Below are 27,546 nucleotides of genomic sequence, written 5' to 3'. Positions count from 1 at the left end.
TCATCTCGTTCCGTGGTTGGAAGCACTGCTTTTTCATGATACCATTCCATGGGCGATGTTTTTTTAATCAACGTCTTTCCAATTCCTTGATTTCGGTCGGTGTCATCTCAGGCGTATCGCGTTCGATCTCGACTTTCGGTTCTCGATCCTGCATCAATTCCGGAGAGGTTGAAGAAACACTTTTGATTGTAGTTGTATTCTCGGCATGCCCGGCGGGCCTTGTTCATTGTTGCTTTCATTTTCCCTGCGAAGCATAAGGTACTCGGGTGGATTGTTTTTTTCCTTTTTGTGTTTTTCATGGCTGGCGGAGAGAACGAAATGTGGAAGTATCATGAGTTCAGATTTTTTCACATTGCAAAATGGACAAAAACAATCAGAATCGGAACCAAACTGTCTTGAGGGGCAAGCATGTTTTAAAGTATTCGTGAGACGGTAAGGTAGCCTAATCGATGGTCTGAAGCACCAGGACGAGCCGTCGTCCGTTTTGAAACCCGCCAGGGCCAGCAAACTATCATGACCTTAATTATTTAGACTCTCACGTGGATTGGCACCCTACAAGTCGAGTAAATAATCAGCCGTTTCATATAGGCCGACCAACCAGAGACGCACTCCGATGGGTAAGTCAGCAGCGAATCGTGTAGTGCTTGCTTTAGTCCAAGACCATCCAACGTGCCAACATCAAGAACTGAGGGGTTCCTGGCGGCAGCAGGAATGATGATTTAGTTTCGCTGGCGCCGGTCGACCAACAGTAGGTACATTACCTAGCGAAACCAGGAATCATCTTTGGCGCGATCAGAAGTCAAAAGATTGACGGCCTCGGGCGTCTAAAGCAGTTAAGCATGAATATAAGCAGCAGGCAATCGACATTAGACGGATGTACCGTGCAGCGGCGGTCCGGCGCGCAAGTGTCTTGCAAGGAACGAGCTGAGGAGCACGACACTAGGCAAAGCAAACTCCAATCTACTTTCTCTTAGCACTCCCTCTAGTCTCCGGCGACTACGGCACCGTCTTACCTGTTCTACTAATAAGGCTTCTCTGAACCCTTGTCTGCGCCGCTGCTGTCAAAACGCCTGCCTAGGATCTACCCGCGCGCAAGATCTGAACTACCCCGTTGGTGCCTTCTAGCTGACCAAGAAATCTCTTGTTTATAACAATCCGCCGGCGTCTCTTTTAATCGTGATCGATCTTAGTGACTGCTGCGCCACACTCACACCAAACAGAGCCGCTGGCGCAAATCCTTCAACGACCGTCACTGACAGCGGATGATGCTGCCGACATATCTAAAGCTCGCGTTCAAAACAGCGGCCGTCGCGACACTGCTCCTGCGCAAACTTCCTCTGACATGCGCGCCGTGAAATGATCACATCCTGTTGCTCTCCCCTAGTTTTCCGACCGCATCCGAGCGAAGCAACAGACAAGAACACAGGCATGCTATGTATGAAAGCAAATAGTCGTCACACCACAGCTTTCGTGCCCAGGCATCCTGTCGAGCCCTGCGGTCGATGCCCATTCCATCGGCAGGTTCCAGAGAGCTAAGGGTCACACCAAACAATTCTTTCGCAAGGGGTTTCTGGCGCATATGGATACACAGCTCACTAACGACGTCTATCCGCTAGTACTAGCATCGAGATACAGCTTCCACGGCGTCTATCGATCGGCCCAAAAATCTGGGTTGCCTTCCGGGGCATGACTGCCGGATTCCGATTCAGTCGCCAACGGAACTTGCTCCGGTGTGTCTTTCCTGGCTTCAACACTCGTTTCAAGTGTCATTTGCTGCTCTTAACCCAGGGTTTTGGTATCTTCTGGTTGCTTCAGTATCGAGTCTTGTGAGCAAATCGTGCTAGCCATCTTGCCTATCTGCATACCATCAGCAAATCCAACCAACGAGTATCGGGTGCTCTCTTTCGCTCAACGCAATCTCTGCGTTCTAGATATAATTTCAAAGCCCGGTGGCAAATATCCGCGAGTGCTGCATATCTCTCTATCTGGCACAGTGCGATCTCACAGCTGTTCGACCGATCTCCTGTACATGTTACCCACGTAGATGTAGATCGAGTTGATTAATGGTCCAATATGTGCGATTTGCAGGATGATCACGAAGACGAGTTGATACCGCTATGGCTCTGTAAGACCTATATAGGCTGAACGGTCCTCTGGAATCGTGGAGGCTGTCTGAAGAACTTCTCAGGCTCATCTCTGGCTCCATCCTTCCAATACTCGTACTCCATCCATGCATTTTCTGGCATCTGCGCCTCTGTGGCCTCAAGGAACGCACCCAACTCAGGCGCTAGTGGAATAACACCAGTCTCGAGAACGTACTGATCCCACATCTTGATCATGCGAGCCAGGCGCTCAGGCTCTTGTTCAGCAAGATCGTAAATCTCGCCAGGATCTTTCGAAAGGTGATACAGTTGCCACTTCTCGGGACCCTTGGGCTTTGGGATGAAGACGATTTTCCAATCGCCGCAGCGGACGGCTGCACGGCCGCAAGTCTCCCAACCTGTGATGTGATCCTCAGGATGGGTCGAGTGAGCTCGGCCCTCAATGAAAGACAGCATGCTTTGGCCACGCATGGGCACGATCTCGCGACCTTTGTAAGTAGGTGCTGGGTGTGTGACCCCTGCCATCTCGAGAATTGTAGGACAGAGGTCCATGACGGTGGCAAAGTCATGGGTGATGCTGCCTTTCTCCACGCTGACATGAGAACCAGAACTAGCGACCTCTACAGGACCATCGATGAAGCCATCAGAACGAGTTTCGATGTTTGCAGGAAAGCGTACAACGAAGGGCACACGAACACCACCTTCTGTGGTGAAGGCTTTGTAGAGACGACTCGGTGCTGTTGCTGCTTGAGCCCATCGTGGTCCATACCAGACAAAACTGTCACCACGACCGATGTTCTCGATCGAGTTGTTATAGTACTTCTTCAGGTGCTGCATCATTTCACCCTGTACGATAGGGTATGCTTCGTAAGCTGCACCCTCAGCACCATTGTCAGACATGAAACAGACCATTGTATTCTCGAGTTCTCCAGTCTCCTCGAGATAATCAACGACCTTGCCAACATTGGCATCGATGCACTCGACCATGGCAGCGAAGACCTCCATTGCTTTGACGGACTTGGCCTTTTCCTCGGATGTCAGAGCATCCCAGGCTTTCACCTCGTCCGCAATCACCTCATGTGGTTCGACGTCATGAGCGATCAAGCCAATCTCTTTCATTCTTTGCAGACGTGTCTGTCTCAAGGCTTCTGGCCCATCATCATAGGCACCTTTGTAGTGAGAAATGTATTCATCAGGAGCTTGGAGAGGCCAGTGGGGTGCCGTGAAAGGAAGATACCCGAAGAAGGGTCTTTCATCCTTGTTCTCCTTACGCTCTTTCAGATATGAGAGCATTTTATCCCCATAACCGTTGCTGCTGTACCACCCATCCGGTAGTTTCTTCACATACTCACCATCCTCTGAATGGAGAGCAATGAATGACATGGTCATGAATTCAGGAATCTTGTCAGGTGTTTGGAGATGAGGCTCGTATGCGTAGTGATTGGAGCATGCAGGAAGATGCGCAAAACTTCTTTCAAAGCCTCTTGCCTTTGGACTACGCTCAGGTGTCAGACCAAGGTGCCATTTACCTGACATCAGGGTCGAATATCCAGCATCCTGCAAGATCTCTGGCAATGTAGCAACTCTTTCGTTGAGGTAGCCTTCATAGCCCGGCATACCTCTCTGAGGAGCGGTATCAAAGCACTTGGCATTACCTTCTGCCGGTGCATTCTGACCGGATATATTTGTCCATTCAATGAGATTTCCCAGACCCGCAATATGATGGTCTGTTCCGGTCATGATCCTGTAGAGATGATCAGCACATTACTTTGTCACCTTGATCCAAGCTTCGCTTCGTCCAGCAGTAGGTATCAAGCAAGCATGTCTGAGCATCTCAAATGTCTGACGTTTGCATTGGATCCCAAAGCCGGCCTCAAGACATAACATACATGGCACGTGAGGGTGAGCATGCTGCAGCTGCGTGAAAGTCGGTAAAGCGAATACCATTGCTTGCTATCTTGTCGATATTTGGAGTCCTGATCTCACCACCGAAGCACGAGAGATCGCTGAAGCCGAGGTCATCAGCCACAACGACAAGGAAGTTGGGTCGCTTCTGAGCGCCATCGGTTGCGTTTGAAGCCTGAGATGCGGCCATGCTTGCGAGGTGTCTCGTGGAGCGTGAGCATGTAACTGAAGACTTTGTGATTATGGTGAAAGAACGAAGAAGGGGAGAAGCCGAGCATTGAATGGGCAGAGCAGGTGACCTTCTCCAGGACGGCAAAAATCAAACAGACCCCTCAGATATCATTGTAGGATCTGCAAGCGGGGACGACGGCTTGTCGAAGCTAAACTGAGTCTGCTGTAGTCGGCCAACAAATGTCTTGATGCGGTAAAGTCTCACAAGACCCATGTCTGATGTTTCGCTTCTCATGTCGAATGGCGTGCTTTCGATGGCGGATTGCTCGATGTAATCCATTATCATGCGACGACAACTCTGCCACGATAGCAGCGGTTCGAGGAACTTTATCAGAGTCATGCAAGGAGGCAGTGAAGATAACGAAGTTTATTGTTCACACGAGTCTGCCTGCTGAAGACGATCACTGTCGCTCAAAAGTGCTGACATGAGAATAGTAGAATGGATAATGTCCTTGATACCTCAGGCTTGCTGAAGAACAAAGAGCCCGCTTGCGAACGAGAGGAAAGCGCGTTGCAGGCCTGCAGCCGCAATTCTACCGGATGGCTCCACCAGAGAACGCGTCTTCGAGGTCTGAGAAGTTGCGACTCTCACAAAATATCTTCGTGCTGGCCATGTCGTCTTTTGCTTCATGACGTTGAACTTGAGCTGGCTCTACGAAGTTGCAATGCGGCCTGTTGCCTGAGCACGCCCTTGGTTCACCTTCGGCTCCCCTACTTCATCTCCGTCTTGCTACAGGTATGCTGTGATTGCAGATGCAGCAAGACGGTGGTCGCTCTTGCTTCTCTGGTCGGACGTTGCTCCTCAACAACTACCCCTGCCTACCAATGCCATGTGGTTGCACAACCCACGCCTTTTGTGCTCCGTTCCTTCCCCCAGTTCTAGACACGTGAGACCGGAAGTTTGATGACACTATGCCTGCTTCACTGGGGATTGTATTTTTCTGGCAAATCTCAACTATGGCTGCGTTTCGGAAATCAACCACAGTTTTCGTCTTTGGTTGTGGATGTGTCGGTCTGTATTACTGTTGCATTGACTTGATCAAGGTCTTGCTAGTATTAGATTGGCGGTGTCCTCCAAGCAAACCGATTCTGTGAGAACTTTTGCTTACCATGCTACTGCGACGGTCATTGCTTGTCAGACTTACCGAAATACTCAGAATAGAAGCTTACCCCCGCCGTCGTACAGTCGTCTCCGCGAAGACTGCAGCTTTCCTTGGCATCGACATCAAGAGGTCAATTTTCTGCTTGGTATACTGCGGGACCATGACCGCTCGATGACTGAGAGGTAAAATTGCTGGTGGCCAGACTGGTCGGAACCACTTGAGAACCTCAACGATCTTGAATGCAAAGAGAACCTCTGCAGATCCACGCTGCCGCTACGGACTTCATGGCTCCGGCTCGTCTGGCCTACCGGAACCGTCTGGCATGATGGGGCGCAACTGACAGTCAGCTCTAGCATCCTTCTCGTATAAGATCTCCACGCCTCGCGATTTCAGTTTGCTAATGTGTATCACTCTGACCTTCATGGCCGTGTTTCAATATGAGAGCTTGTATACCCTAGTCTGGTCTTTGCCCTCGGCTCATCACATCGGACCCCTGACAACAATGAATTTTAGCACGGCAGAGTCCCGAGTGGACGCGCGTCTAGGATCTCTCTGGACGAATATCTGTACTCCAATCCATGTCCAACTGGTCTCGCAATTGCGTTGGTACGACAAACTTCGATTGGCAGAGCTCTCGAAACATCCTTGGACCTGCATTCTCTCCTGACCCGGATGTTGAGTGAATGTTGATACAGTTGCTTCGCGTCATGTAGGACCACATTCACAGATGCTGGGATCTATCTGGTAACCACGAGCATGGACTGGTCGAGGAGCCATGATTGGATCAGAGCATGAATTCAGCATCATCGGAATCGTTTTCAAGGCATCTCGTACGCCTCGGACGACGACAACAGGAACGGCATCATGACGTCTAGAGCACGAGTTGTGACCGAACGACGAACGAGAACAGAACGAGCTCTGCGAACATCGAAGAGGGGTAACCATCTTTGCTGGGACGAAGAGAGCATAAATACCGACCACGCACCCAACTCCAACTCCTTCTTCAACAGCAACACAGAAAAACATCAGGAGTTTCGCCTACCTCATCAAACTTATACTTGATCCTCATATCACAAGCAACAAACAATCGACAAGCCAAAATGATCCCCTCCAAACTGCTTTTCATTGCTTTCGCCAGCATCCTCAGCTCTGCTATTGCTGCACCTGCCGAGAAGAGAGGCGATTCCTCCAACAATGGATACAGTAAGTGCTGTCAGCATACTCGATCGCAGATTCAGTTACTCACAATTCGCAGATGGTGATCTGGCAGACAACTTCAAGTCCTTCTTCCAGAACTTTGGCGGCTGGTCTTCCGATGGCAACTCCAATGGCGACCTTGCCAAGGATCTCTGCAACTTCGCAACCGGCTTCGGAGGCAAGCTTTCCGACGAGGACGCTCAGTACTGGGCCGATACCTTGACCAACAAGAAGAACACCGGCGATTTCAATGGTTGGTGGGGAGGCAACGGTGGCCAAGGTGGCTACGGCTGGGGATCCGGTCATGGATTCGGTAGCTGTGGAACTGGGTCTGGTAATGGGGGCAACTGGGGAACTGGATCTGGATCTGGAAACGGAGGCAATGGTAATGGCTGGGGCAACAATGGCAAGTCTTCAAGAAGTCTCATCGCTAGAGGATCTTCCGGAGGCTACGGCGACTCCTTAACCAACGGCCAAGGCTGGGGCTCCGATCAAGGCTCGCAGGGCCAGGGCTCTAGTGCTAGTCAAGGTTGGAGTTCTGGTCAAGGTAGCGGCTCTGGAAAAGACGGTTCTGGCAACTCTGGTAATAGCTGGGGTTCTGGAGATACCGGCAGTAAGGGAAGCTCCGGAAGCTCCAGCGACAGTTGGGGCAGCGGAAGTAACAACCAGGGCTCTTCTTACGGTGGCAGCTATGAAAGCTCCGGACAAGGCTCTTTCAGCGGCGGCTGGGGCGAAAGCGGCAACAAGGGAGGATCTGGTGGTGACGAAGGTTCCTCCAGCAGTGGTTGGGGAAACAGCCAGGGTTCCTCTGTAAGCAGCTGGGGAAGCGGCAGCGAGGGCTCTGGTAGCAAAGGCTCTTCCTCTGGTGAGAAGGGATCCAGCGGCAGCTGGGTAGGCGACAACCAAGGCTCTGGTAGCAAGGGCGGAGACTCCAAGAGCGGTGGATGGTAATCTGTTCCTCGAGACCGTCATGGTTGACGACACGATGAATGAACGAAAATGTTTTGGCGCCAAACTCAACACACTCCTTTGACATAGCAGTATCATAGTATTCATAACATCGAATAATGAGATGATTTCCTTGACTCTCACTCTGTTGTCCTCCTACTCGCATGATCAAGCTGGGAATTGGTCGTGTTTCGGCATGGTCCTTCTTCCCGCACATCACGTTAAAAGAAATTCTACCTCTGGTCAACTCTCTATTCGACCACCCGCCTTTTTGAGCAGCAAGGGACTGCAATACTTGGTTCAAAAGGACAAAACGTACAGCAGCAGGGATTCCCACGTGGTCACCCACCGTAGTACTAATCTGCCGTTCAACTGCTTATGTATGGCAGAGCGGACGGGATGCCCAGTTTTCAGCTGACTGTGGCCGTACGTGCTTATCGTGCTAATTTTTCTCAATATGTCCTCTAAACAACGCTCGCATACTTGCCATGACTTCACGGCTGACCGTCTATATCTGGAGTTGGTGCCATACTACGCGCGTTAACCTAATGTTGTGTTTTGGGATGCCCGGAGGCTCAGCACACGGGCGTGCCATTAGCAAGATATAGCTTGACGAAGGCGATGAGATGGCCAAAAAAAGAGGTATTGCGAACGAGTGTTTGTGGTCGTGGTAGAGATACAGCTGTGTGTATATCAAGCGAGTCTTGGTTTCAAGCAGTCGAATGAGGCAGGCAGGATACAAGGTGGAGTGTGATGACAGGCAAGACAGGGTGTCCCTTTAGTGTTGGGAAGTTTGATGGAAGTGACGCAGGCTGTTGTGGGGAGGCTTGGCAAGAGCTGGGTAACAACAGAACAGCTTGGAGGATTGAACAAGGAGTCAACTTGTCCATCCAAGGAGAAAACACACGACCCGTCAGTCACAATGGCGTACTACAACCCCCAACAACAGCAGCCCTATGGCAATGCCCAAAACCTACAGTTCTACTCTTCGTCATACTCGAATCAACCTGTTTCCGGCACGTCGACTCCCTTCCAGGCATTCAACGGCGGAGCGCAAACATCAGCATACCCCTCAAGTTATGGCGCAGGCTTCGGTGGTCAGCCCGCTGTGTCTGGACGTATGGGTGAACAAGGAGGCTTGACGATGGGATGGCTGGCGGCATTTGGCACCGAGGGATATCCTGGAGAGCCGCCGTTGTTGGAAGAGCTGGGTGTCAACTTTGGACACATCAAGACAAAGGTGTGTGAAAGAGGAACAAGAAGACGAGACACGGTATACTGATGCTATGCGACAGACTCTTACCGTCTTGAACCCTCTGGCTAGAATCGACCAGCACATCATGGACGACTCTGATCTGGCAGGACCTATCCTCTTCTTCCTGCTGTTCGGCACTTTCTTGCTCTTGGTGAGTAGCACCTGGAGATGGTACATATACACTTTACTGATTTTGTACAGTCTGGCAAGCTCCACTTCGGTTACATCTACGGACTGGCCGCTTTGGGCAGCATCTCGCTCCACTGGATCCTCTCGCTCATGTCACCTCCCCTTTCTCCCGCCGAAACTGCAGCTCAGCAACAAGACCCATCATCTGCACACGGCGGTCACTTCTCGGCGACCCTGACCATCTGGCGCTCAGCATCCGTCCTCGGCTACTGCCTTCTTCCTCTTGTCTTGACATCTTTCATCGGCATCGCACTTCCCCTCGATGGACTGTTGGGCTACATTCTGACGAGCTTGGCGATTTCATGGTGTACATACAGTAGCAGTGCCATGTTCTGCGCCGTGGGAAGAATGACTGGCATGCGAGGCTTGGTTGCTTACCCCTTAGCTCTTTTCTACGTCGGATTTGGCATTATGGCTATTTTCTCAAGCAGAGGCACTGGCACTATTACCAGCAACCTCAAGGCTGGTGCTTAGACAGGGATATGGGCAATAAGAGACGAAAGAACAAGTAGCTTAGACGAATGGCTAGAAAATGTTATTCATGAATATCAAATGTCAACATCAGATCAGATTAGATAAGATAATCGCGAAAATCTCACCCGAGTCAAGAAACAGGATTTGGGTCAGCAACTTTTTGGTCGCCGCCGAAGACTCCCGAGCTCCGCGTCTTTGATCTTTATTTATCGACCATTTATCGACTTTTTTTCGCCGCTGCCTTGCAACTCGTCACGCCCTTCTTGCGATCCTTCGAATACTCGATAACACCCTTATATACACATAATCACACACAATGGGTTGGTTCTGGGCAGATTCGACACCAGCTGCGCCCGTCGCACCTCATCCTATGCCCGCTAACGCCAGCGCCACCCCTCCAGTAAGCTCATTCAGTTCGCACATCAGAATCAGCAACTGACATTGTCTACAGCCAGGATGTCCCATGCACAAGCCCGCCGCCGATGCTCCTGCCGCACCACCACCTTCCGTCGTCACAAAGCCCTCAGACTCAGCATCAGCATGTCCCTACGTACCACCCACCGAAGCTCAGAAGCAGGAACCCTCCGCCGGCTCGCCCTCATATATCTCAAAGCTCAACCCTCTCAACTACATGCCCAAATCCATCTCCAACCAGCGCGACCACGCCGAGCAGAGCGTCGACCTGCCTCTAGAGCGCGAAGCTTCGACCATCCCCCGCGGCGACGGCCAAGGCATGTGGGAATATCCATCACCACAGCAAATGTACAATGCCATGTTGCGAAAAGGATACACCGACACCCCGGCCGAGCACGTCGAGTCCATGGTTGCTGTACACAACTTCCTGAACGAGGGAGCCTGGCAAGAGATTGTAGAGTGGGAGAGACGCTTTTCAGCTGGTCTGAAGAGAGGATGGGAGGTTTGCAAGAAGGGAGAGGAGAATGCCTATCCGCTTGCTGAGATGTTGGCGAGGAAGGATGCTTTGGCTGCGAATACTGAAACTAAGGACCCTTCCCTCGTGCGCTTCATGGGAAGACCGTCAGAGCTTACACCCAAGGCGAGGATGCTGCAGGTTATGGGATGGCTGTACCCTTCCAAGTACGAGACTGAGCCGCCATTTGATCGCCACGACTGGTTTGTGAGAAGAGTACACCCGGATGGCACAGAGAGGGAAAAGAGATATGTCATTGATTACTACTCTGGACCCCCTGAGGAGACTGGAGAACCCGTTTTCTACTTGGACGTCAGACCTGCTGTTGACGGTCCTCTGGATGCGGCCGAGAGAATGATCAGATGGGGCGGTGATGTCTGGTGGAGAGCAAGCGGAGGCAGTGTCAGGGAAGAGTTGGCCAAGTTGAAGAAATGAGGATGCAATATACGATACTGGTGTTTGACGGTCACAGCTGGGCGGTTTATTGGAGTTGTTGGGAGTCTTGAAGCGCTGTACTTTGCCTTCTCATATTTGTATGCTTTAGCTGAAGCGAAGAATTGCGAACATAATGACCATCTCCACTTTCAGGTTCAGCTCCGATTCTCCATCTGTTGCATGCAGGCACATCAAGTGCTACTCAATCTTCAATCGGGGGGCCCAAGACACGGAACGATCAAGGACTTTCCTCAAACAACAACTCCTCTCAGCACATCTCGGCACAATTAGAATCTCAGAAAGATCTATCATTTACAAACATGCTTTTACATATCTGTCAATCTCCATCAAACTTGTGTCACGATTCCTTGCACGTCATGGCTGGTGGAGTTACACAAGCTCGTTTGCAACTTGCACCTGCGCTGGTATGATGCTCCCAGCCGCGAAGATAGTTCGTCACAACGAACTGTTGCTATGCTGGATACCTGTCATGTTGTTCACTCACAAGTACATCTCGTATCATCATCACTTTTCTCAAAGGCTGAATTCTGCACTAGCGGCTTGATCGTGCAAGACAATTCTGGAATGACTGTCCATCAGGTAATCATCAGAGGCATGCTTTCAAGTTCTCTCTGATCCTCGGTCTTCTGATCCTGCGTCTTGCTACTTTGAAGTTTCTTTCTCACAGCTTTTGTCCCGGGTATGCAAATTCCAACAGCAAGAATCTTCAATCGCACCGTCATGTCTCGACGTTCGTCCGAACATGTGGCACCGGTTAGTGTGGTCATCTGTCTCCCCTAATCTTGATCGTCTCTGCTGAACAAAGATCCAGATACAATAATGTACCGCTTTGAAGAGGCGAAACCACGAGAGTGTACACTTCTGTACTCAAGGCCGAGACGCCGTCACACGAAATAGAACCGAAGTGATCACATCGGTTCTGACACCGACTCCCTGGCCAGCATCTTCGTTGTATTCTGTTATTCAGTTTTAGGAAGGATCCGGCCTCGACTCGAAAGTTTCGCGCTGGCGTTTGTGTATCCTTTCCCCGTCTGATGGAACCTTTCAGGATGGAAGCCGTGACAGATCTTGTCGTTCAATGTTACCGAACCAGGTATCTTATCCTCAGCTGAATTCGCTGATCAAGGTCGAGCCCGGAGTCTCACTGGGCGGTATTGGGAGGTTGGATGTATCGAGACAATCACCACGGACCCCTTTCGGACAGTTGTTGATAGCACTCGAAGGCTGCGCTCCATCGATGAACACCATCGTTGACGAATTTGCCTCTGATCCGGCCATAGATGATAAAATTATCAAATCCCCCTTGCCATCCGTCTCGAACTCTTTGATATACTCTCCCACAGTCATGCCCATAGTCTTCTTAAACACTCTACACAGATAGCTTTTCGACACACCCACTTCTGCTGCTATTTGTGCCAAAGCTCCTCTGTCTTTCCCTTGCCGCCTCCCTATCGCCGCCATTGCGTTTATGACCACTTCCTCGGCCTCGCCAAAGAACAATTCATCATCAGGACGACAGCGTTTGCAAGCACGATAACCAGCACTTCGGGCGGCCTGAGCAGAAGCGAAGTAGCAGACATTGGCACGGCGAGCGAGACGCGCTGTGCAGGTAGGCCGACAGTAGATTTTTGTGGCAAGAACACCGTAGTAAAAAGGTAGTGTGGGGCAAGGTGTGCGTGTGGTCAGAGCATGCCATTTTCGGGATGAAGTTGTTATGGGCAGTATTGGGAGGGCAGAATGGTATGAGTTGTCTGTAGGGGATGATGCAACAGCCGACATCGTGCCTTGTAGCTATGAAGTAGTAGACTCGAGTGTCTGTCAGGAAATGGTGTGGTTGGAGACAGGAGACTAGTTAGTGTTGAGTTTGGGTTGTGGTAGGGCTTCTATCGTGCAAAGAAGATGTATGCGTTCTCAGTACGTAGCAGTCTGATACAGTCTTGCGATAAACAAGAGGAGTCCTGCTGAATCATGCAAGGATGCAAGAGTAAGGCACCTCCAGTGGATAAGAGGTTGGTAAGCACGACTGCCCAACCGAGGTTGATCCGCCAACTCACCTTGACATCATTTCTGTGCGACTGTGACTCCGTACCACACAACAACTTTAATATGTATCAAGACATCGAGATCTTTCTGGAGGATTCTCGAGATGCGCAGTCGCAATCGCTCTATAGACGGTAGTCTCGATCTTTCCACGTGTGTCGCCACGTCGGATAATACGCTCAGCTCAAATGAGCTTTGAAAGCTTTCGCATAGCTGGCTCCAGCAACACCCAGCACAGCTTCCATGAACACTAACTAACGATCGTCTTGCTGTTTTGTCTGAGTTTTGCAGTACGAAGAGATCTTATTGCTGGTGGAAAACCCACTTCGCTCCAGAAGGATCGCGGACTTGCATCAAGCTGGACGTTGATTGGTCACTTCCAGTACACTCTTGCCTCTGATTGGCCAATTCGAGTTCAACGATGATCAATCAAGAAAACACAATGGACTTGGTTTATATAGACAGGTAGGCTACGATGGTTCGATATCTTCTCATACAGCATGAGCTTCATATACCAACACCTTTGGTAAACCACCAGCTCTTTCTTGACAAGTTCCATACACCAAGCTCTTTGACCATATTTTCTTGTCTCCTTATATGCAAGCGTTATCTCGAACAGACAAGAGCAATGGCTTCCAACTCAGATATTTCGCCACAGTCTCCATCACTTCCTCCAGACACTGAAAAAGCCACTTCTTCAATTCAGCCCTCAGATGCCATCACCTACCCTGAAGGTGGCACCCAAGCGTGGCTGGTTGTCCTCGGTGCATGGTGTGGCTTGACTGCTTCCATTGGTGTCTATAACACAACCGGCGTCTTCAGCGTTATCATCTCATCCTCTGTCCTCCCTACAACATCAGCATCCTCACTCGGCTGGATCTTCTCCATCTATGCTTTTGTAGTGTGGAGTGTAGGTGTCTGGGTTGGCCCCTGTTTCGATGTGTTTGGTCCTCGACTCTTGATGCTTGCAGGAACAGGTTGTACGGTGTTGGGAATGGTATGTTTGAGTTTCTGTACTCGTAAGCAAAGAATCAACCCGATCATACTTCGAACAAGAGCATTGATGAGCCAAACAGAATACTATCAGATCTTTCTAGCCTTTTCAATTCTTACGGGCTTAGGATCGAGTCTGTTGCTCACACCTTCCATGGCTTGCGTAGCTCATTGGTTCGACACCCGTCGCGGACTCGCCAGCGGTATTGCCTGGACAGGAAGTGGATTCGGCGGCGTGCTCTTTCCACTAGTCATCCAAGCACTCCTACCAAAACTAGGCTGGAGTTGGAGCATCAGAATCGTAGCATTTATTACACTCGCTCTCTGCATCCTTAGCGTCTGTTTCTGCCGCAGCAGACTTAGCGCTCCAAAACCCAAAGATGGAAAGTCACCTTGGCGAGCCACACTTCCAGATTATCGCATCTTTCTAGATGGGACAGGTGCAATGGCAGTAACGACCCTAGGAACACTGTTTACGGATCTGGCTTACTACATCCCGATCACATATCTCCCCACCTACTACCTCACCCGTCAAAACATTTCTCCCGACGCTGGTATTACCGGCTCAGCAGCATTTGGCTACCAACTCCTCGCCATCCTAAACGCCGCATCATGTTTCGGCCGCCTAACTTCTGGTACTCTAGGCGACCATTTCGGTCACTACAACACTATGATAGTCTCTTTATTCTTCTGCGCGGTCTCAGTACTCGCATTCTGGATCCCTGATATCCTGGCACCAGATCTGTCTTCTCCAGCTTTGCTTATCGTGTTTGTTATCCTCTTTGGTTTTGTAAGCGGTTCCAATGTTTCGCTGACGCCTATTTGTTTGGGACAGTTGTGTGGTATCGGCGATTATGGAAGGTATTATGCTAGTTGTTACACGGTTGTGGCGTTTGGAGTGTTGACTAGTTTGCCTGCTGCTGGTGGTATTTTGGATGCTGTGGATGCAACGGGCAAGAGAAAGTATTGGGGCGTTGCTGTGTTCACTGGACTGAGTTATGTTGCTGCTTTAGCATGCTTTGTTTGGGTGCGAATTAAAGTCAAAGGGTGGAACTGGAGAGCAAAATGGTAGAGACGACAATATCGTAAATTGTAGCATCGATATAACTTTCTGAATTGTCCAGTTCAATCGTTCTGGCTTCGGAGGCTTCGTTTGTTTGTCGTCTAGGCCCTTGTGTTTGCTCGCCCTGATACAAATCTCACGTCAGAGAGAAGAATGCCAAGGAAGCTGACATTCATCGCCTTTGCCTTCTTCAATGGACGGTTCAAGACTTGCTGCGGCCAAACGGATGCCATACCGATCTGTGAACTTGGCTCACAAACCTGGATACTCTGGACTTCCTCGGTAAGGTCTGCTCTGAATGATCTTCTTGATTTCTGCTCGAGACCACAGTATCTTGGGAATTTTCATCCTTGCTGCAAAGCTGGAGTGCATGCAATCTTTGATTCCGTAGCGCAAGATTTTGCTTTGCACGTTCAAATGATCGGTGGCAAATCTCACTATCGGCTTCCGTGATCTGTTCGTGTACATCAGAAACATGGTCTAAACCATGGTTGCGATTGTAGATGTGCCACCGTTCATGGAACGGCTTCCATTCAGAACTTGCTGCCACAGTCCATTCGTTGGATAGGTTGTAATCGCACATTCCGAGATTGGTCCAAGTGTACATGGCCAATTCGACTCCAGTCTGATCGTGATTCCAGAAAACTAAGAAGAATCTACTCATACATTTGAAGCAATGCTGGGAAAGGGACTTTACCATTGCATTTTGCCTTTTTTGTTGCCATGGAAGATGAGGTCTGGAGAATCGGAGTCCCTGACGAGAGATTGCAAGTAAGTCATCAATAGAACTCGTAAGACCAGGTCGTGTCGCATGTTGGCAAGCTCTGAGAGGACATTCAAGAGCATGAGGCTTGCAATGATTCCACACGTCGCGATCGTACCATATACGTTGGATGGTGCGAAGAATGAGCTTGTCCGCGACGATCTCGGGCTTGACAGTGAGTCTTACAAGGCATCGAGCCGGTGTCTTCAGGTAGCCATTGGGGTCCTCGCGAGTAGGACTGTATGCCAGAGCTTGCCAATTTGTCTCAACAGCCAGGCTTTCCAAATCGTCACCCCATGGCGCTCCCCAGAGATGTCTAATCATAACTTTATAGACGTCCTCAAACTGGACATGGTACTCCCAGGGATCCAAGTGTAGCCATACAAGACGAGGTGGTTCAACTGAAATTGGAGGTAAGCTAGCCCAGTTGTCGATGATTTCCAGAGCCGTTCTTTGCCGACGGAGAGGGGGCTGCTTGTGTGGACACGGATCTAAGCTAGACCAATCGTTGGTGATCTTCGGGGTCGTTCTTCGCGGATGCAAACGCTTGCAGAAGGCACAGTAAATCCGCTCCGGTGTGTATCTCGCTATCAATTGTGCACACCGGTCTGGGTAGAGACGAGGATCTGACTTCCAAACTTTTTGGAGAGCCTGACTGTAGTAAAGCGGTTTCGTAGTGAGCGCAAGAGCAAAGACTGACTCAATCGGGAGCAAGTCGGCGATTTGCAGGACCAGGTCGATAGAAAGTCTTCCGAAAGGAGGCAGATCGTCCTCCAAAATTGAAGGAGTACTATTTTCCATGGTTGTGCGATCTGAGGAGTGAGATATGGTAGAGTGAGGACCTTGAGGAAAGAAGAGAAGATGTCTGATCAGAGAGGGCGATGCAAAGATTCAAGGCAACAGTCACAAAAACTTGCTCAATTTCTCACAAATGCCGAGACATCCTGGCTATGGGATAAATCTGGTCCAGATCCGTATGCATACCATCCAGCTTGCGGAAGTTCAATCTTTGTTGAGAAGAACATGCGTGGTGCAAGAAAGGGCGCTGCTTTGGAAAGGTGTCGTTCGACGTCCAGAAGATCATACTTTGATGACACATGAGCATAGTTTGGGTCATGGTCCATCAGAATGGATGACTCTTCTATGCCAAAGTTGAATAGTGCAGAATAGTCGGCTGCATACTGTGATTTCTGTAGCTCTTGGGGGCAAGCCGTCTGTCGATATGGTCGCAACGATAAAGCTATCTAGCTCGGAACTATTAGCTAAAATCTGGCAGAGTTCGAGTTGTTCTCCTTCATTCGCTGACACAGCTCTCTCTTGTTCTGCATCGTCTCTGACTGAGACCTGCTTCCGAAGGCGGTATTGCATGGTTGAGAAGAATTCGGCCACGTCAACTTCGCTGCGAGCTGGCAGGCTTTTTATGATGACTTGACTGATGGCAACTCCGACTTAGTCGTTGATGATTTAAAAATCGAGGCGAAAATCCTAATGGCAGCACGTCGGTATGTGATTTTTGTTCAAGAGTCTTCATCTTCTTGTCGCCTACTTTTCGATCCCGGTATAGCAGGTTGTCGTCCTCTAGTCGTGTGTAGAATCTCTTGTCTATGGTTGCCGAGTAAAACATCGAAATCCCAAACCATGCCAAAAAGCGTGATTTCTTCAATGAAAGTCTCGATGTACATAATTTGAATGTTATTGTGATGGTCGTGTGATGGTTATAAGCCAACCAAAATGGTCAGAGGAAATCCCACCTTATCTGCTCCTTCCGTTTTGAGCTGCAGGATTCCCGTTTGCTGCGCCGCAAAGCACATGCATGTCTTGCTTATTAGGCAACAGCTCGCGTGCTTCGTTTCCTTTTCTACATCTCTACTTTCTAACTTTTATACTTATTTTCGATTCATTCTTTTGTCTATTATCATGTTTTTGAAAATGCGATCATGGCGTTTAGCTCGCACCAGCATGCGCCGTGGATTTGGACTACCAGCTCGACGTTTTTCTGCGAAAACGAAACCTAACTTTTCGCAAACCAGCAGTAATGGTGTGAGATATACTGTCATCACTGCCAGTGCGATTGCGGGAGTAGGAGGGATCTGGTGGTTCACAAAACCCACTCGCGATACCGTGCCAGTCATAGAACTTCAAGCATCCAAGCACACGCTCAACAAACCCGACCTTTCTTCAGATGAAATCACCCAAATACTTTCACAAGAGGCCTATTCCTTTCTGATCAAGGGTGTTTCTGGCGTTGACAGGTATGACGGTACACAACTAGCCTCTAATGGCATCTGCGAGGACCGCTTTATTCATGGCAAGCTTCCTTCACCTCGTGATGATGACAAACCATGGATGGCTTGGGCTATTTTTGATGGACATGCGGGTTGGCAGACAGCAGATCTGTTAGAGAAGCAACTTGTGCCTTTGGTTCAGCAGTACCTGCGTCAGGCCACCATTGCCTTTGGAGAACAATCTGGCTACAAGGAAGCAATTCAGCAAGCCATCACCAAAGCGTTTGTAGATCTGGACAGCTCGATTGTCGAAACAGCACAGGAGACTGCTCAGAGTAATTTGCCGTTCCAAGAAAAGATGCAGAAGTTACTTCCTGCATTTGCTGGTTCCTGCGCTTTGCTCTCTTTATACGATCCCGTTACAAGCAATTTGCATGTCGCATGCACTGGCGACTCAAGAGCAGTCCTCGGCCAAAAGAATTCAGACGGAACATGGACAGCAACACCCCTATCCATCGACCAAACCGGCAGCAACACCGACGAAATCTCAAGGATCCAAAAGGAACACCCGGGTGAAGAAAACATCGTCAAGAACGGCCGAGTTCTCGGAATAATGGTCTCACGAGCTTTTGGAGATGGCCGCTGGAAATGGCCTGTCGAGTTTCAAAACGACATGATCAAAAAGTTTGAAGCACCACCATTGAGACCAGGAAACGAATCAAAGACACCGCCATATATAACTGCTAAACCAGTGGTTACAAGTACTGTCATCGATCCTGAAACCCCTTCCTTCGTTATCATAGCATCAGATGGGCTATGGGATATGCTCACCGACCAACAAGCCGTCACCCTAGTATCCACATGGCTAGACTCTCAAACACCTTTCACCACCCCCAGTAACTCCACCACAAACCACAAACCCACCTACCCACCCTTCGACCTCAGTCAAATCTCCCACAACTCAACCACTGGCAGATTTTCAGAAGAAAGAACAGTCCTCAAAGATAAAGAAAACGTCGCCGTCCATCTGCTTCGAAACTCTCTGGGTGGAAATCATGCCGAGTTGATAGGAGGAAGACTTGCAGCTACTTATCCATATTCTAGAGATTTGAGAGATGATATTACGGTGCAGGTGGCCTTTTTCAATTGTGAAGGGGTTTGAATTAGGGATGGGTAGTTGGAGTCTGCATTGTCCAGAGGTTTGAGATGGCATGAATGGGTTGAGTTCTCGTATGTAGAGCGCGCATTTCGTGATCGTGTTTTTAGTGATGCTCGATCTCTAAATGGCAATGATCTTGTCTTGTTGATGGCCAAAGTCTTCGTCGACATGATGGGATCGTTGCATGTTGCGAACGATGCTGATGTCGAGAAAAACCCTCTAATCGCGAACGACCACATGCTTAGCAACCAAGCCACAGGATCAAAGACACATTTCAATGAAGAAGAAAGAACTTCAGAAGTTAAGGCGTATATGTCATTAATAATTTGTGTATTTGTACTTAGGAATAGGGTGGAGGAAGCAGCGATGAGCTTCAATATGGCTTCCTTGCGGGTCTTGCTCACGAAGTTTCGAGCTTTGCAGACCCATCTTGCATCAACTGAATGCATAAAAAGCCCACTCCGTGTCCTGGAACATCTAATCCAGGACAACAACTTCATGGCCATCACCACCACCTTGTGCTCTAACCACAGCATCAAAACCCAATAAAATGTCCTCCACAGCTTGCACTTCAACCACAACGCCAGTCCTAAACCCTTTGACCCCTTCAAGCTCTTTGTTTTGCCACGCTTGTTGAAGCAGATCCAAAGACTTGTCATACTCAGCTGTAGAGTCCTTGAGTATGGTAAAGCTCCAAAGACTCTTGCCTTCTTTTCTCGTGGCTTCGATGTTGAGGGTCAATGAGGGTAGAGGAGATGAATAGACTATCCGTAAATGTGTCAAGGTTCTGATAGCAAAACGCGAAGATTTTGCGGCTGGGTCTTTGGCTTCGATGGCAGCGCAAGCGGAAAGAAGTGGTGTGGTTGTGTATAGTGTGTCGAACAGCCTTTCCACTCTAGACTTTTCTTCAAGCATAGAGGAAGTGCCAGGAGGTGCGAGAAGGAGATTTTGAAGGAGGGGCTGCACTCGTCGATGCGGATTTGTTGCATCTTCGGTCGCAAAGCGCAATTGCATTGGCTGCGTTGCGTCGTCGGAGAATAGGATGCCTGCTTTGAGCACTTGAGGAGCCGTAGAGTAACGGAACACCAATCCAGTCACCGCCACTTTCTCGACTGTGAAACTACGTTTTGTGATGGCAGCAAGACAACTTGCTAACCGCTCGATGCGTCGCAATTTGCTTTTCACTGCAGCAAGGAGATCGATGCCGAAATGTGTGCGTAATTGTAGGGCCAGTATGCCATTGGCGGCAAATACAATATCCTGACTTGGAGTTCCTTTGCCTGCCAAGGGTGCAAGAATCTCCGCTGTTTGAGGGGTCAGATTCGTTTTGAGAACATGAACAACCTTGACTGCATCTTTTGCAGTTTCATCAACACCATGATGCGTTAAGATCATGGTACTGCCACACCAAGGTTTCCAGAGTTTGCGCTCAGGCAAGGAAGAAGGTTGCATGCAGTCTTCAAACTTGATGCCGATGACTGCTGTAGTTGTTGATGAGGATAGTGGTGAGGCTGTAGGATTGTTTTGTGAAGTGGCTGGAGATACATGTCTGATCTCGTGGCTTATCTTTCCTTGTCGGAGTTGCGAAGATATATTGCTGAGCGAAACTTGCGCTACAGCGCGAGATTCGATGAGCATGAGTGTATGGCGATCGAAGGATTTCGTAGACGCGGGAATAGACAGAGTTTCTGCTGTGTTGATTATGCGAGAGGTTGGTGAGGTCGACGCCAGACGGACGATCCACCATTTCACACCTTGCAAGCTGATTGTCAGACAAATTGCCCAATCCTCGCCCCAGCCGTAGCGAGTGAATATTGTGCGGCGAATAATTTGTTCGGCAAAAATCTTGTTGGCATCTCCTTGTTGAGTAGTTGGCATCAAAAGCCAGCCGCCTTGCAAAGCTTTTCGTGTTATTTGGTCTTGAATGAGTTTGCAATTCAGGTAAGACAAGATCTGCGCAGCATCGATTGTGGGGTCGGAGTTGAGTCGTCCCTCAACGTCTATTGAGGCAGCAGACACGGGAGAGATGGAGATGTTGCCATTAACGGGTATGATCCGTAGAGTGGTCTCCAGGCAGTTTTCTCCGAGCTTCATGGTTAAGGCGCAGGCATTCGGATCTGTTGATGAGACTTTGACCTTGGTGTCCAGAGCAGAGCTTGTTGGAGATATGGCCAGAAGCTGGCTTTTGATGGTTTCAAGGCGAACCGTCATGTGCGCTGCAGTGACCTGATTTAGAATATACTCCATCGAGGGATTGGCTGGGTCAATATCGAATCTTGCATCAGGAACTTCCTTTCCAGCTCTGAACCAGCGGACATTCAGCCGTGCGGGTGTATGTGGCCGGTCTGAATCTTGTGCATTGTGACCTTTTATAACTCCAATCTCGATCCAATTCTTTCCTCCAGGCTGGCCGGTCCAGTATTGAATAACGAGCGATCGATGAACGGGTTCGATGTTTAGGCATTCAGTCCACCTTGTGCGCGCCAAGTCCGTAGCCTGTATCCGAAGCAGAGTAATCTTATGCGTTAACACAAATCCATGCAGAAAACCGTAAGCGGCGTTGAGACCTTCAGCTTGGAGTAATTGATTAACCTTTCCCTCCAGGTGTGCGCGGGCGGGACCATCTGCCAGAGATGGAGCATCAGAGAACAGGAACCGGATATCGATGAAGTAGAATGGAGATGTCGTGTCTTCGTCAGTGACGGCCAGATCAAGCTCAAACTCATTGGGGACAACAAAAGTAGCACGTCCATTAGCTATCGAGTAGTTGCAGAAATGCGAAGGTAGTTGCTCGTGTAGGTTGAGTCGCACGGAGAGAACAAAGTTCATGTCTCGGAGAGTTTTGAGTAGTTTCTGAGCAGATAGAGGTTTTGGTGCAATGTAACCTAGATCGGGCAGCCATGGCGCTTTGGACGTGGACAAGAGTTCCAGGGCTCCTTGTATGTTTGGGTTTGGCATTTTGGCACCAATCATGTTGTGTTTCATCTGCATAATGGCATCTCCGACTTGGGTTGAAGCTTCATCCTGCTGAGTCAACCACATACGCAACTCGATCAGTTTGTTCATGTCGCCCATGTTGCGCGCCCAGTCTGACAGGACCAAAGCCTTGATGAAGCGAGCTTGTTGAGTATTTGCAAAATTCATAAGTCGCAATTTCTTGTCGATACTCGCTTTTGACACGTCAGGGGCGGCAGTGGTTGCGCCATTCGTCTGTGGTGTGCCAATGTTGAGATCTGCCATTTGCTCAATGACCTCGCCCAGGTCAAAATAGCATTGCTGCGCCATGCGCTCGAGCAACGTGCCCATCGGGACATATGTGTGCGCCCAATGCTCCAGTTCCGGCGGCAGAACCTTCTCTTCCTCGTGGGTTGTGCCATTGCTGTAGCCGTTTGCTAAAGTGGAGGGTTGGGCGGTCGCGGTAGCGGTCGAGGCCATGGTGGGCTGCTCGGGCTTCAGGCCGTTAGTCTGCGGTGCGGCATGGTTGTCCATGACGATGCGACCTGGCATGCTCTTCTATAGCTGCTTGTCGGACATGCGGACGAGTGATAGAGACCAGAGCCCGTGATGTCACTGCGCCGGCGCGTTTGAGTGAAGCCGTCGTGTCGGATCCGGAAGGTGACGCCAGTTTCCAGAAAGGCGACAGTGATCCAGGCAGCACGGTGCGATATATGCGATGGCGTGAAAATGAATGCGCTTCCTGGTCGGAGCGGTTGTCGAGTGATGGCACGGGTATACAAAGACGCCGCATCAAACGACCCACCCGGAGAAACTTCGGCTGCTGCCATGTGTCAATCTGTCTCGGATCCCCATCTCGAAGCCATCCAGGTACTTGGGAACACTTGCATCAATGAGTGAATCGAGATAGTAATTTGTTCTGAAAAGGTCACTGTTTGACTCTATATTATGTGTTGGCTAAAGATGCCGTTTTTTAGGAAGATTGAACACGTCTGTTACGAGCTCACTCGCTCAACTCTAAACCCGCTGCACGAGCTTAGGCCCTGCCTTGAAGATTCTGCTCGTAGCCATGAGACTCCCACCTGCCAGAATCAGCACTCCAGAAAACACCCATACATAAGTAAAGCTGCTGCCATTCAAAATCCAGCCACAAATGGGAGTACCGAGCAACAAGCCGATCGAGATGACGCTGAAGCCCTGTCCCATGCGTGTTCCGATGAGTCCTCTGTTGGGTGACAAATGCACAAATACGGTGGGTGGCAGTGACACCAAAGCTCCAGAGAAGAAGCCATACAGCACACACTCGACGATGATCGCTGCTTCGCTGCGGACAGGAATGAGGCAGAGTGCGATGATTCCAGAGATGAGACAGCAGGGGATGATCATGTTCATCGGTCCAGTACGATCAGCAATCAGGTTGGGGACAATGCGACCAAAGACCGAAGCCGAGTTGATAATCGACAGCGTGTAGAATGCCAAGCTTTGCGAGGTGATGTTGTATGTGATGCTGTAGCTCTCAATGTAGAAGAAAGGTGCGTAAAGCCCCATGAACGCTAGGAATCCACCAAGTACGAAGAAGAGGTAGGGCAGCTCGGTAAAAGCCTTGAGATCGAGGACGGCACGACGAGCAGCTGGTAGAACACGAATGCGCATGACTGAGTTGGACACGATGAGTGTTGCCAGAGCGATGAAGCCGATGACACGAGTTGCCCAAGGAAAGCCGATGCGTGGTTCGAGACGGTAGAAGACAATGGGATAGATGACACCGCCTGTATGCAATGTCAGCAAATACACAATACCCAAGTCGAAGACAGAGCTTACCCAAACTACTTCCAGAAGCAGCGATACCCATGGCGGTGGCAATTCTTGTACTAAAGTATGTACTCAAGATGGCGACAGATGGAACGAACAGACATCCAGCACCCAGACCGACGCAGACTCCTTGGGCAAGAATAACTTGCCAGTATGTCTTGGCCAGCGAAAGCATCATGAAACCGAAGACAACACCAAAAGAGCCGACAGCCAACAAAGCGCGAAAGTACCCAGCATCGTAGATAGGTCCTGTCAATGCGCCGACGAGCATGAGCAAGAAGGCTTGTACTGATCCGATCCATGAGATGTCTGAGGGCGAGGAAGACGCAAGAATGCCGGTTTCATAGTAGGTCTGGTATGCGCCGAAAGTGTTGACTATTCGATTGGTCAGTCCACCGCTTGCTTGCACTTAACATGGCAAGGATCGAGACATACTGATTCCCCAAGAGTTGAAGAAAAGGACCCATGCGCCGAGGACCTGGTAAATATCATATCAGTTGTCTTTGTTCATAGCCATGCGCGTATAGAAGCTCTCACCTGCAACCAGGCCTTGGTACCACCGTTGGGGATAGCAGCAACATTGTTTACCGACACAGCCTTTCCTGACCGTATGCTCCTCCTCGTCGTCTGCTTTTCGATATCGCCTCCATCGGTATGTTGTTGGCGTTCTTCGGCGATCGGGTCTTCGTATGGTTGTGTCGTTCCCTCATTCAAGGCATTTTCTGCAACAATCTCTTTCTCTGCTTCTGTCGCCGTAGACACAGATGAATCTTCGTATTCCTCGTTTTTAGGTCGCGTCGCCGCCTCTGCAGGTTGTGTGTGTTGATGCATGACGAAAGGTTGTTGATGTGCCCCAGATTTTTGCTTTTGCCAAGCTCAAGGAACTGAAAGCGATTGCTGGGCACGCTCCGACTTGAGCCTGTGTCTCTTCTTTGTCGACGGTCGTGCGAAGAGAATAAGGTGGGACAGAGTGACTCAAGTAGTTCAAGCAGAGAGTTCGATTTCGCAGCCCTGAGCCGTTCGACCTTCAACCCCTCAAAAAATTGCGTCTTCTGATGGAATTGCCGAATTGGCTGCGGTCAAATTTGAGCCGCTTGCCGTCATACCCGGCCGCTCGGTAGCTGATCTCGGGGTGCCCATTCATCTACACTCTATTGCGACTTCAGTTGCTAGAGAGACATCTCTGGCTATATGTCGAGAATTGTGATGAAGAGCCATACGAGAAGCTTGCGTAGCCATGCATTCGGGGAAACAAAGTGCAAACGTGAAATTGGCACAGATTAAAGAACATTTTTTGCTCGAAAAGATATAGCCCTGTGCCATGTATTCCCTCCTTATGATCAAGCTCTCGCACAATCGACCGGTACCTCGCGAAGACTTTCAACTCCACCTTCGTCGAAATGTCTTCGTGAGGATGATTTGTCAACCAACAAGAGAACGAAAGGATCGGAGTGTGAGTGGTATAAGGCCAATTACCCCCTCAGCTCACCCATCGAGGAGAACATCCCTACTTCCACACGTGAAGGCCCCTCCCCACAGTCTGCTGAAGACAGTCAGTCCATCCACGACGTCCACCCTATAGGAGAGGATAGAATCCCTTAAAGTGCTCACTTACCTGTCCTTAATGAACCGTCTTAAGACCACTCTACATAAAGTTACTCTTCTCCCTATTACTAGCGCACCCCTACCCGTACTTCTACTATTAATCGTAACAATTCTAATGATACTTAAGATATCTAAGCCCTGCCATATACTATCTCTAAAGCATTAACTATATACCTTAACTAGCTTAATATTAAGCAGACTATATTTATTACTAGACCTTAGGCTTAACCTATACTAATAATTACTCTTATTCTTATAGACCTTAAATATCTAATTCAGAAGATAATATAAGCTTAGATCCCTATAATTATTGCTTAAGTCTAGACTTATAACCTTACTACTAAGTAGATAGCTTAGGCCTAGCCCTCTATTATAGACTATATTACTACTTATATATCTACTATTTTATATAAAGTAGTTTTTACTAATATCAAAGATAGTAACTACGTCTCTACACGAAGTAAAAGACAAGGCAATTACGAATATCAGGTCAGCAGAAGAGTCAGGCGTTCAGAAGGTGCATCGGGAGTCTCAGATCGCCATTGACGACCTTCAACAACAGTTACAGAGACTTTCAGAAGCTCTCGAAGATAAATGCACGGAGCTAGAGGATCGACTGGATGTAAAGATGGGCTCTTCTGTATCACCTGTATGCTCGGAATCCCCCCAGCACTAGCGCTAAAGAAGCTGTGAAGATGTATGAGCGCTTTCACAGGAGCCGTCTCACCTCCGAGCAGCAAGTCAAAGTATTGCTCAGCACTGCGAACTTCAACAATGCTGAAGGATTTGTTGCGGCTGACTTGGAGAGTCAGAGAATGCTCGTCGCTCACTGGTCCATGTAGATTATGAGCGCGCACAACATACCAATGGGATAGATCTGTGGCCAACACAAATATCGACCACGCGGCCGGGAACGACACGAATGACCTCAAGCTTCCTGGCTGAAAGAATTCAAGATTTTTTTTGGCTCACATTATGCACGCCGGATAATCAGGTTGTGACGCTGTTCGCCAATCGTTTGCCTATATTGCCTGGATTTCAGATGCGGCTTCTTATTTCCCTCGCACCCTTCTTGCACTTCTTAGTAGGTGAACGTGCGGCGCTTTATAATACAAACAGCGCCGCACTCTGAGCGTCATTATCCTTTTCTCCCTTAGTACTGTTTTTGGCCCTCTTCCAGGCTAAGAGAAGATGAAGGCTCAATCACCTACAGTTGATTAGTTTCCGGCTTGTGATCAAGTGCTCTCATGGCTCAACAGTGGATTTCGCCAATGTATTTGGTACCTTCCATACAAAGAACAATGCTGTTCATTACAAATCACCAAAGATCACAACACAAAGGCTCTCGTGATACCGGACATGTTTATGGAGGAGAGTGCAGAACACTTCCCCTCGATGAGCGATGCGCTTAATTGCTGGAGATGTTAGCTGAACACAGCTGCTGCGCACAGTGGCATCGTAACAAGATCTCTGGTGTTGGTCTTGCACAGGAATTCGCAATACGATGGTTGAATGAAATGCTGGTTTCTCAATATGGTTTGGACTCTTGGAAAGTATACAGCCTCGAGCAAGAAGCTGCGTTGCTGTGCAGTTTAACGACCTGAAATGCAAGAGCAAGAGTCAAGCGCGCTCCGCTCATTCTGTTGTTGACTCACACTGACTCTTCGCGTTGTCGGACAGTCTGGCGCTGCGAACAACGCGAACGCGGCAAGCATGAATACGGAAAGCGGTACCGGGGGCGGCCAGGGTATGGGCGGTGACAGGAAGTAATGGCTTTTCCTACTGAGGGCCAAAAGAATCCAGGCTGAGGTTCAGCATGTTGTCGAGATCTTGACTATCACTTCGCAAGTGTATTAGTTTTGTCGATGGCTAGCATCAAACCTCCGCTTTGGTTGAGCACACTTTTGGTACAGCAAGAACTTTGCAAGCTTCAAAGTCATAGCTGCCATTGACCAAACGACCCTCTCAAAGACAGGACAGCACATGAAAGCGACATATCTCTCGGGTTCGTAAGAGGATGCCCAGAGATATGCTTGTCGGTCCGTAGTGTTCTGTGACCATGACACGGCTTCGGCAACCTGATTCGAGCAGTGTCTGCTGGTGCTGCACTATCACAGATGTATTCCAATAACAAGTCCTCAAC

General features: G+C 49.4%; 10 protein-coding genes across 10 annotated transcripts; 5 read left to right on the top strand and 5 right to left on the bottom strand.

The window, feature by feature from the left end:
- Positions 1 to 2,132: 2,132 nt before the first annotated feature.
- Positions 2,133 to 4,197, bottom strand: M437DRAFT_45993 (alkaline phosphatase-like protein; the record flags this gene model as incomplete). Its single annotated transcript, XM_041021185.1, has 3 exons — positions 2,133 to 2,683; positions 2,753 to 3,846; positions 3,992 to 4,197. 3 exons carry the CDS (start codon positions 4,195 to 4,197, stop codon positions 2,133 to 2,135), a joined length of 1,851 nt encoding a protein of 616 aa, XP_040880886.1.
- Positions 4,198 to 6,441: 2,244 nt separating this feature from the next.
- M437DRAFT_65169 (uncharacterized protein) lies at positions 6,442 to 7,489 on the top strand (the record flags this gene model as incomplete). The annotated part of the gene is made up of 2 exons (XM_041024552.1): positions 6,442 to 6,544; positions 6,597 to 7,489. 2 exons carry the CDS (start codon positions 6,442 to 6,444, stop codon positions 7,487 to 7,489), a joined length of 996 nt encoding a protein of 331 aa, XP_040880885.1.
- A 919-nt stretch (positions 7,490 to 8,408) lies between these two features.
- Positions 8,409 to 9,404, top strand: M437DRAFT_45697 (Yip1-domain-containing protein; the record flags this gene model as incomplete). The annotated part of the gene is made up of 3 exons (XM_041021127.1): positions 8,409 to 8,726; positions 8,782 to 8,892; positions 8,943 to 9,404. The coding sequence occupies 3 exons, from the start codon at positions 8,409 to 8,411 to the stop codon at positions 9,402 to 9,404; spliced, it is 891 nt and encodes a 296-aa protein (XP_040880884.1).
- A 316-nt stretch (positions 9,405 to 9,720) lies between these two features.
- On the top strand, positions 9,721 to 10,767 carry M437DRAFT_45912 (uncharacterized protein; the record flags this gene model as incomplete). Its single annotated transcript, XM_041021174.1, has 2 exons — positions 9,721 to 9,804; positions 9,856 to 10,767. The coding sequence occupies 2 exons, from the start codon at positions 9,721 to 9,723 to the stop codon at positions 10,765 to 10,767; spliced, it is 996 nt and encodes a 331-aa protein (XP_040880883.1).
- Positions 10,768 to 12,096: 1,329 nt separating this feature from the next.
- M437DRAFT_11350 (uncharacterized protein) lies at positions 12,097 to 12,507 on the bottom strand (the record flags this gene model as incomplete). Its single annotated transcript, XM_041018609.1, has 1 exon — positions 12,097 to 12,507. A coding segment is annotated over one exon (411 nt), but the record flags the coding sequence as incomplete, so codon positions are not given.
- A 249-nt stretch (positions 12,508 to 12,756) lies between these two features.
- Positions 12,757 to 14,893, top strand: M437DRAFT_74424 (MFS general substrate transporter; the record flags this gene model as incomplete). Its single annotated transcript, XM_041026234.1, has 4 exons — positions 12,757 to 12,801; positions 13,290 to 13,293; positions 13,506 to 13,847; positions 13,905 to 14,893. The coding sequence occupies 4 exons, from the start codon at positions 12,757 to 12,759 to the stop codon at positions 14,891 to 14,893; spliced, it is 1,380 nt and encodes a 459-aa protein (XP_040880881.1).
- A 526-nt stretch (positions 14,894 to 15,419) lies between these two features.
- Positions 15,420 to 16,403, bottom strand: M437DRAFT_21340 (uncharacterized protein; the record flags this gene model as incomplete). Its single annotated transcript, XM_041019016.1, has 2 exons — positions 15,420 to 16,048; positions 16,109 to 16,403. Coding segments are annotated over 2 exons (924 nt in total), but the record flags the coding sequence as incomplete, so codon positions are not given.
- Positions 16,404 to 17,576: 1,173 nt separating this feature from the next.
- Positions 17,577 to 19,034, top strand: M437DRAFT_46074 (protein serine/threonine phosphatase 2C; the record flags this gene model as incomplete). Its single annotated transcript, XM_041021202.1, has 1 exon — positions 17,577 to 19,034. The coding sequence occupies one exon, from the start codon at positions 17,577 to 17,579 to the stop codon at positions 19,032 to 19,034; it is 1,458 nt and encodes a 485-aa protein (XP_040880879.1).
- A 474-nt stretch (positions 19,035 to 19,508) lies between these two features.
- M437DRAFT_65163 (MED14-domain-containing protein) lies at positions 19,509 to 22,466 on the bottom strand (the record flags this gene model as incomplete). Its single annotated transcript, XM_041024551.1, has 1 exon — positions 19,509 to 22,466. The coding sequence occupies one exon, from the start codon at positions 22,464 to 22,466 to the stop codon at positions 19,509 to 19,511; it is 2,958 nt and encodes a 985-aa protein (XP_040880878.1).
- Positions 22,467 to 23,003: 537 nt separating this feature from the next.
- On the bottom strand, positions 23,004 to 24,629 carry M437DRAFT_46172 (MFS general substrate transporter; the record flags this gene model as incomplete). The annotated part of the gene is made up of 4 exons (XM_041021222.1): positions 23,004 to 23,755; positions 23,808 to 24,173; positions 24,234 to 24,276; positions 24,336 to 24,629. 4 exons carry the CDS (start codon positions 24,627 to 24,629, stop codon positions 23,004 to 23,006), a joined length of 1,455 nt encoding a protein of 484 aa, XP_040880877.1.
- Positions 24,630 to 27,546: the final 2,917 nt, after the last annotated feature.

The sequence above is a fragment of the Aureobasidium melanogenum genome (assembly GCF_000721775.1).
Source record: "Aureobasidium melanogenum CBS 110374 unplaced genomic scaffold scaffold_7, whole genome shotgun sequence".
NCBI classification, from domain to species: domain Eukaryota; kingdom Fungi; phylum Ascomycota; class Dothideomycetes; order Dothideales; family Saccotheciaceae; genus Aureobasidium; species Aureobasidium melanogenum.
Note: the sequence above shows the minus strand (reverse complement) of the source record. Positions and strands in the feature narration are given on the sequence as shown.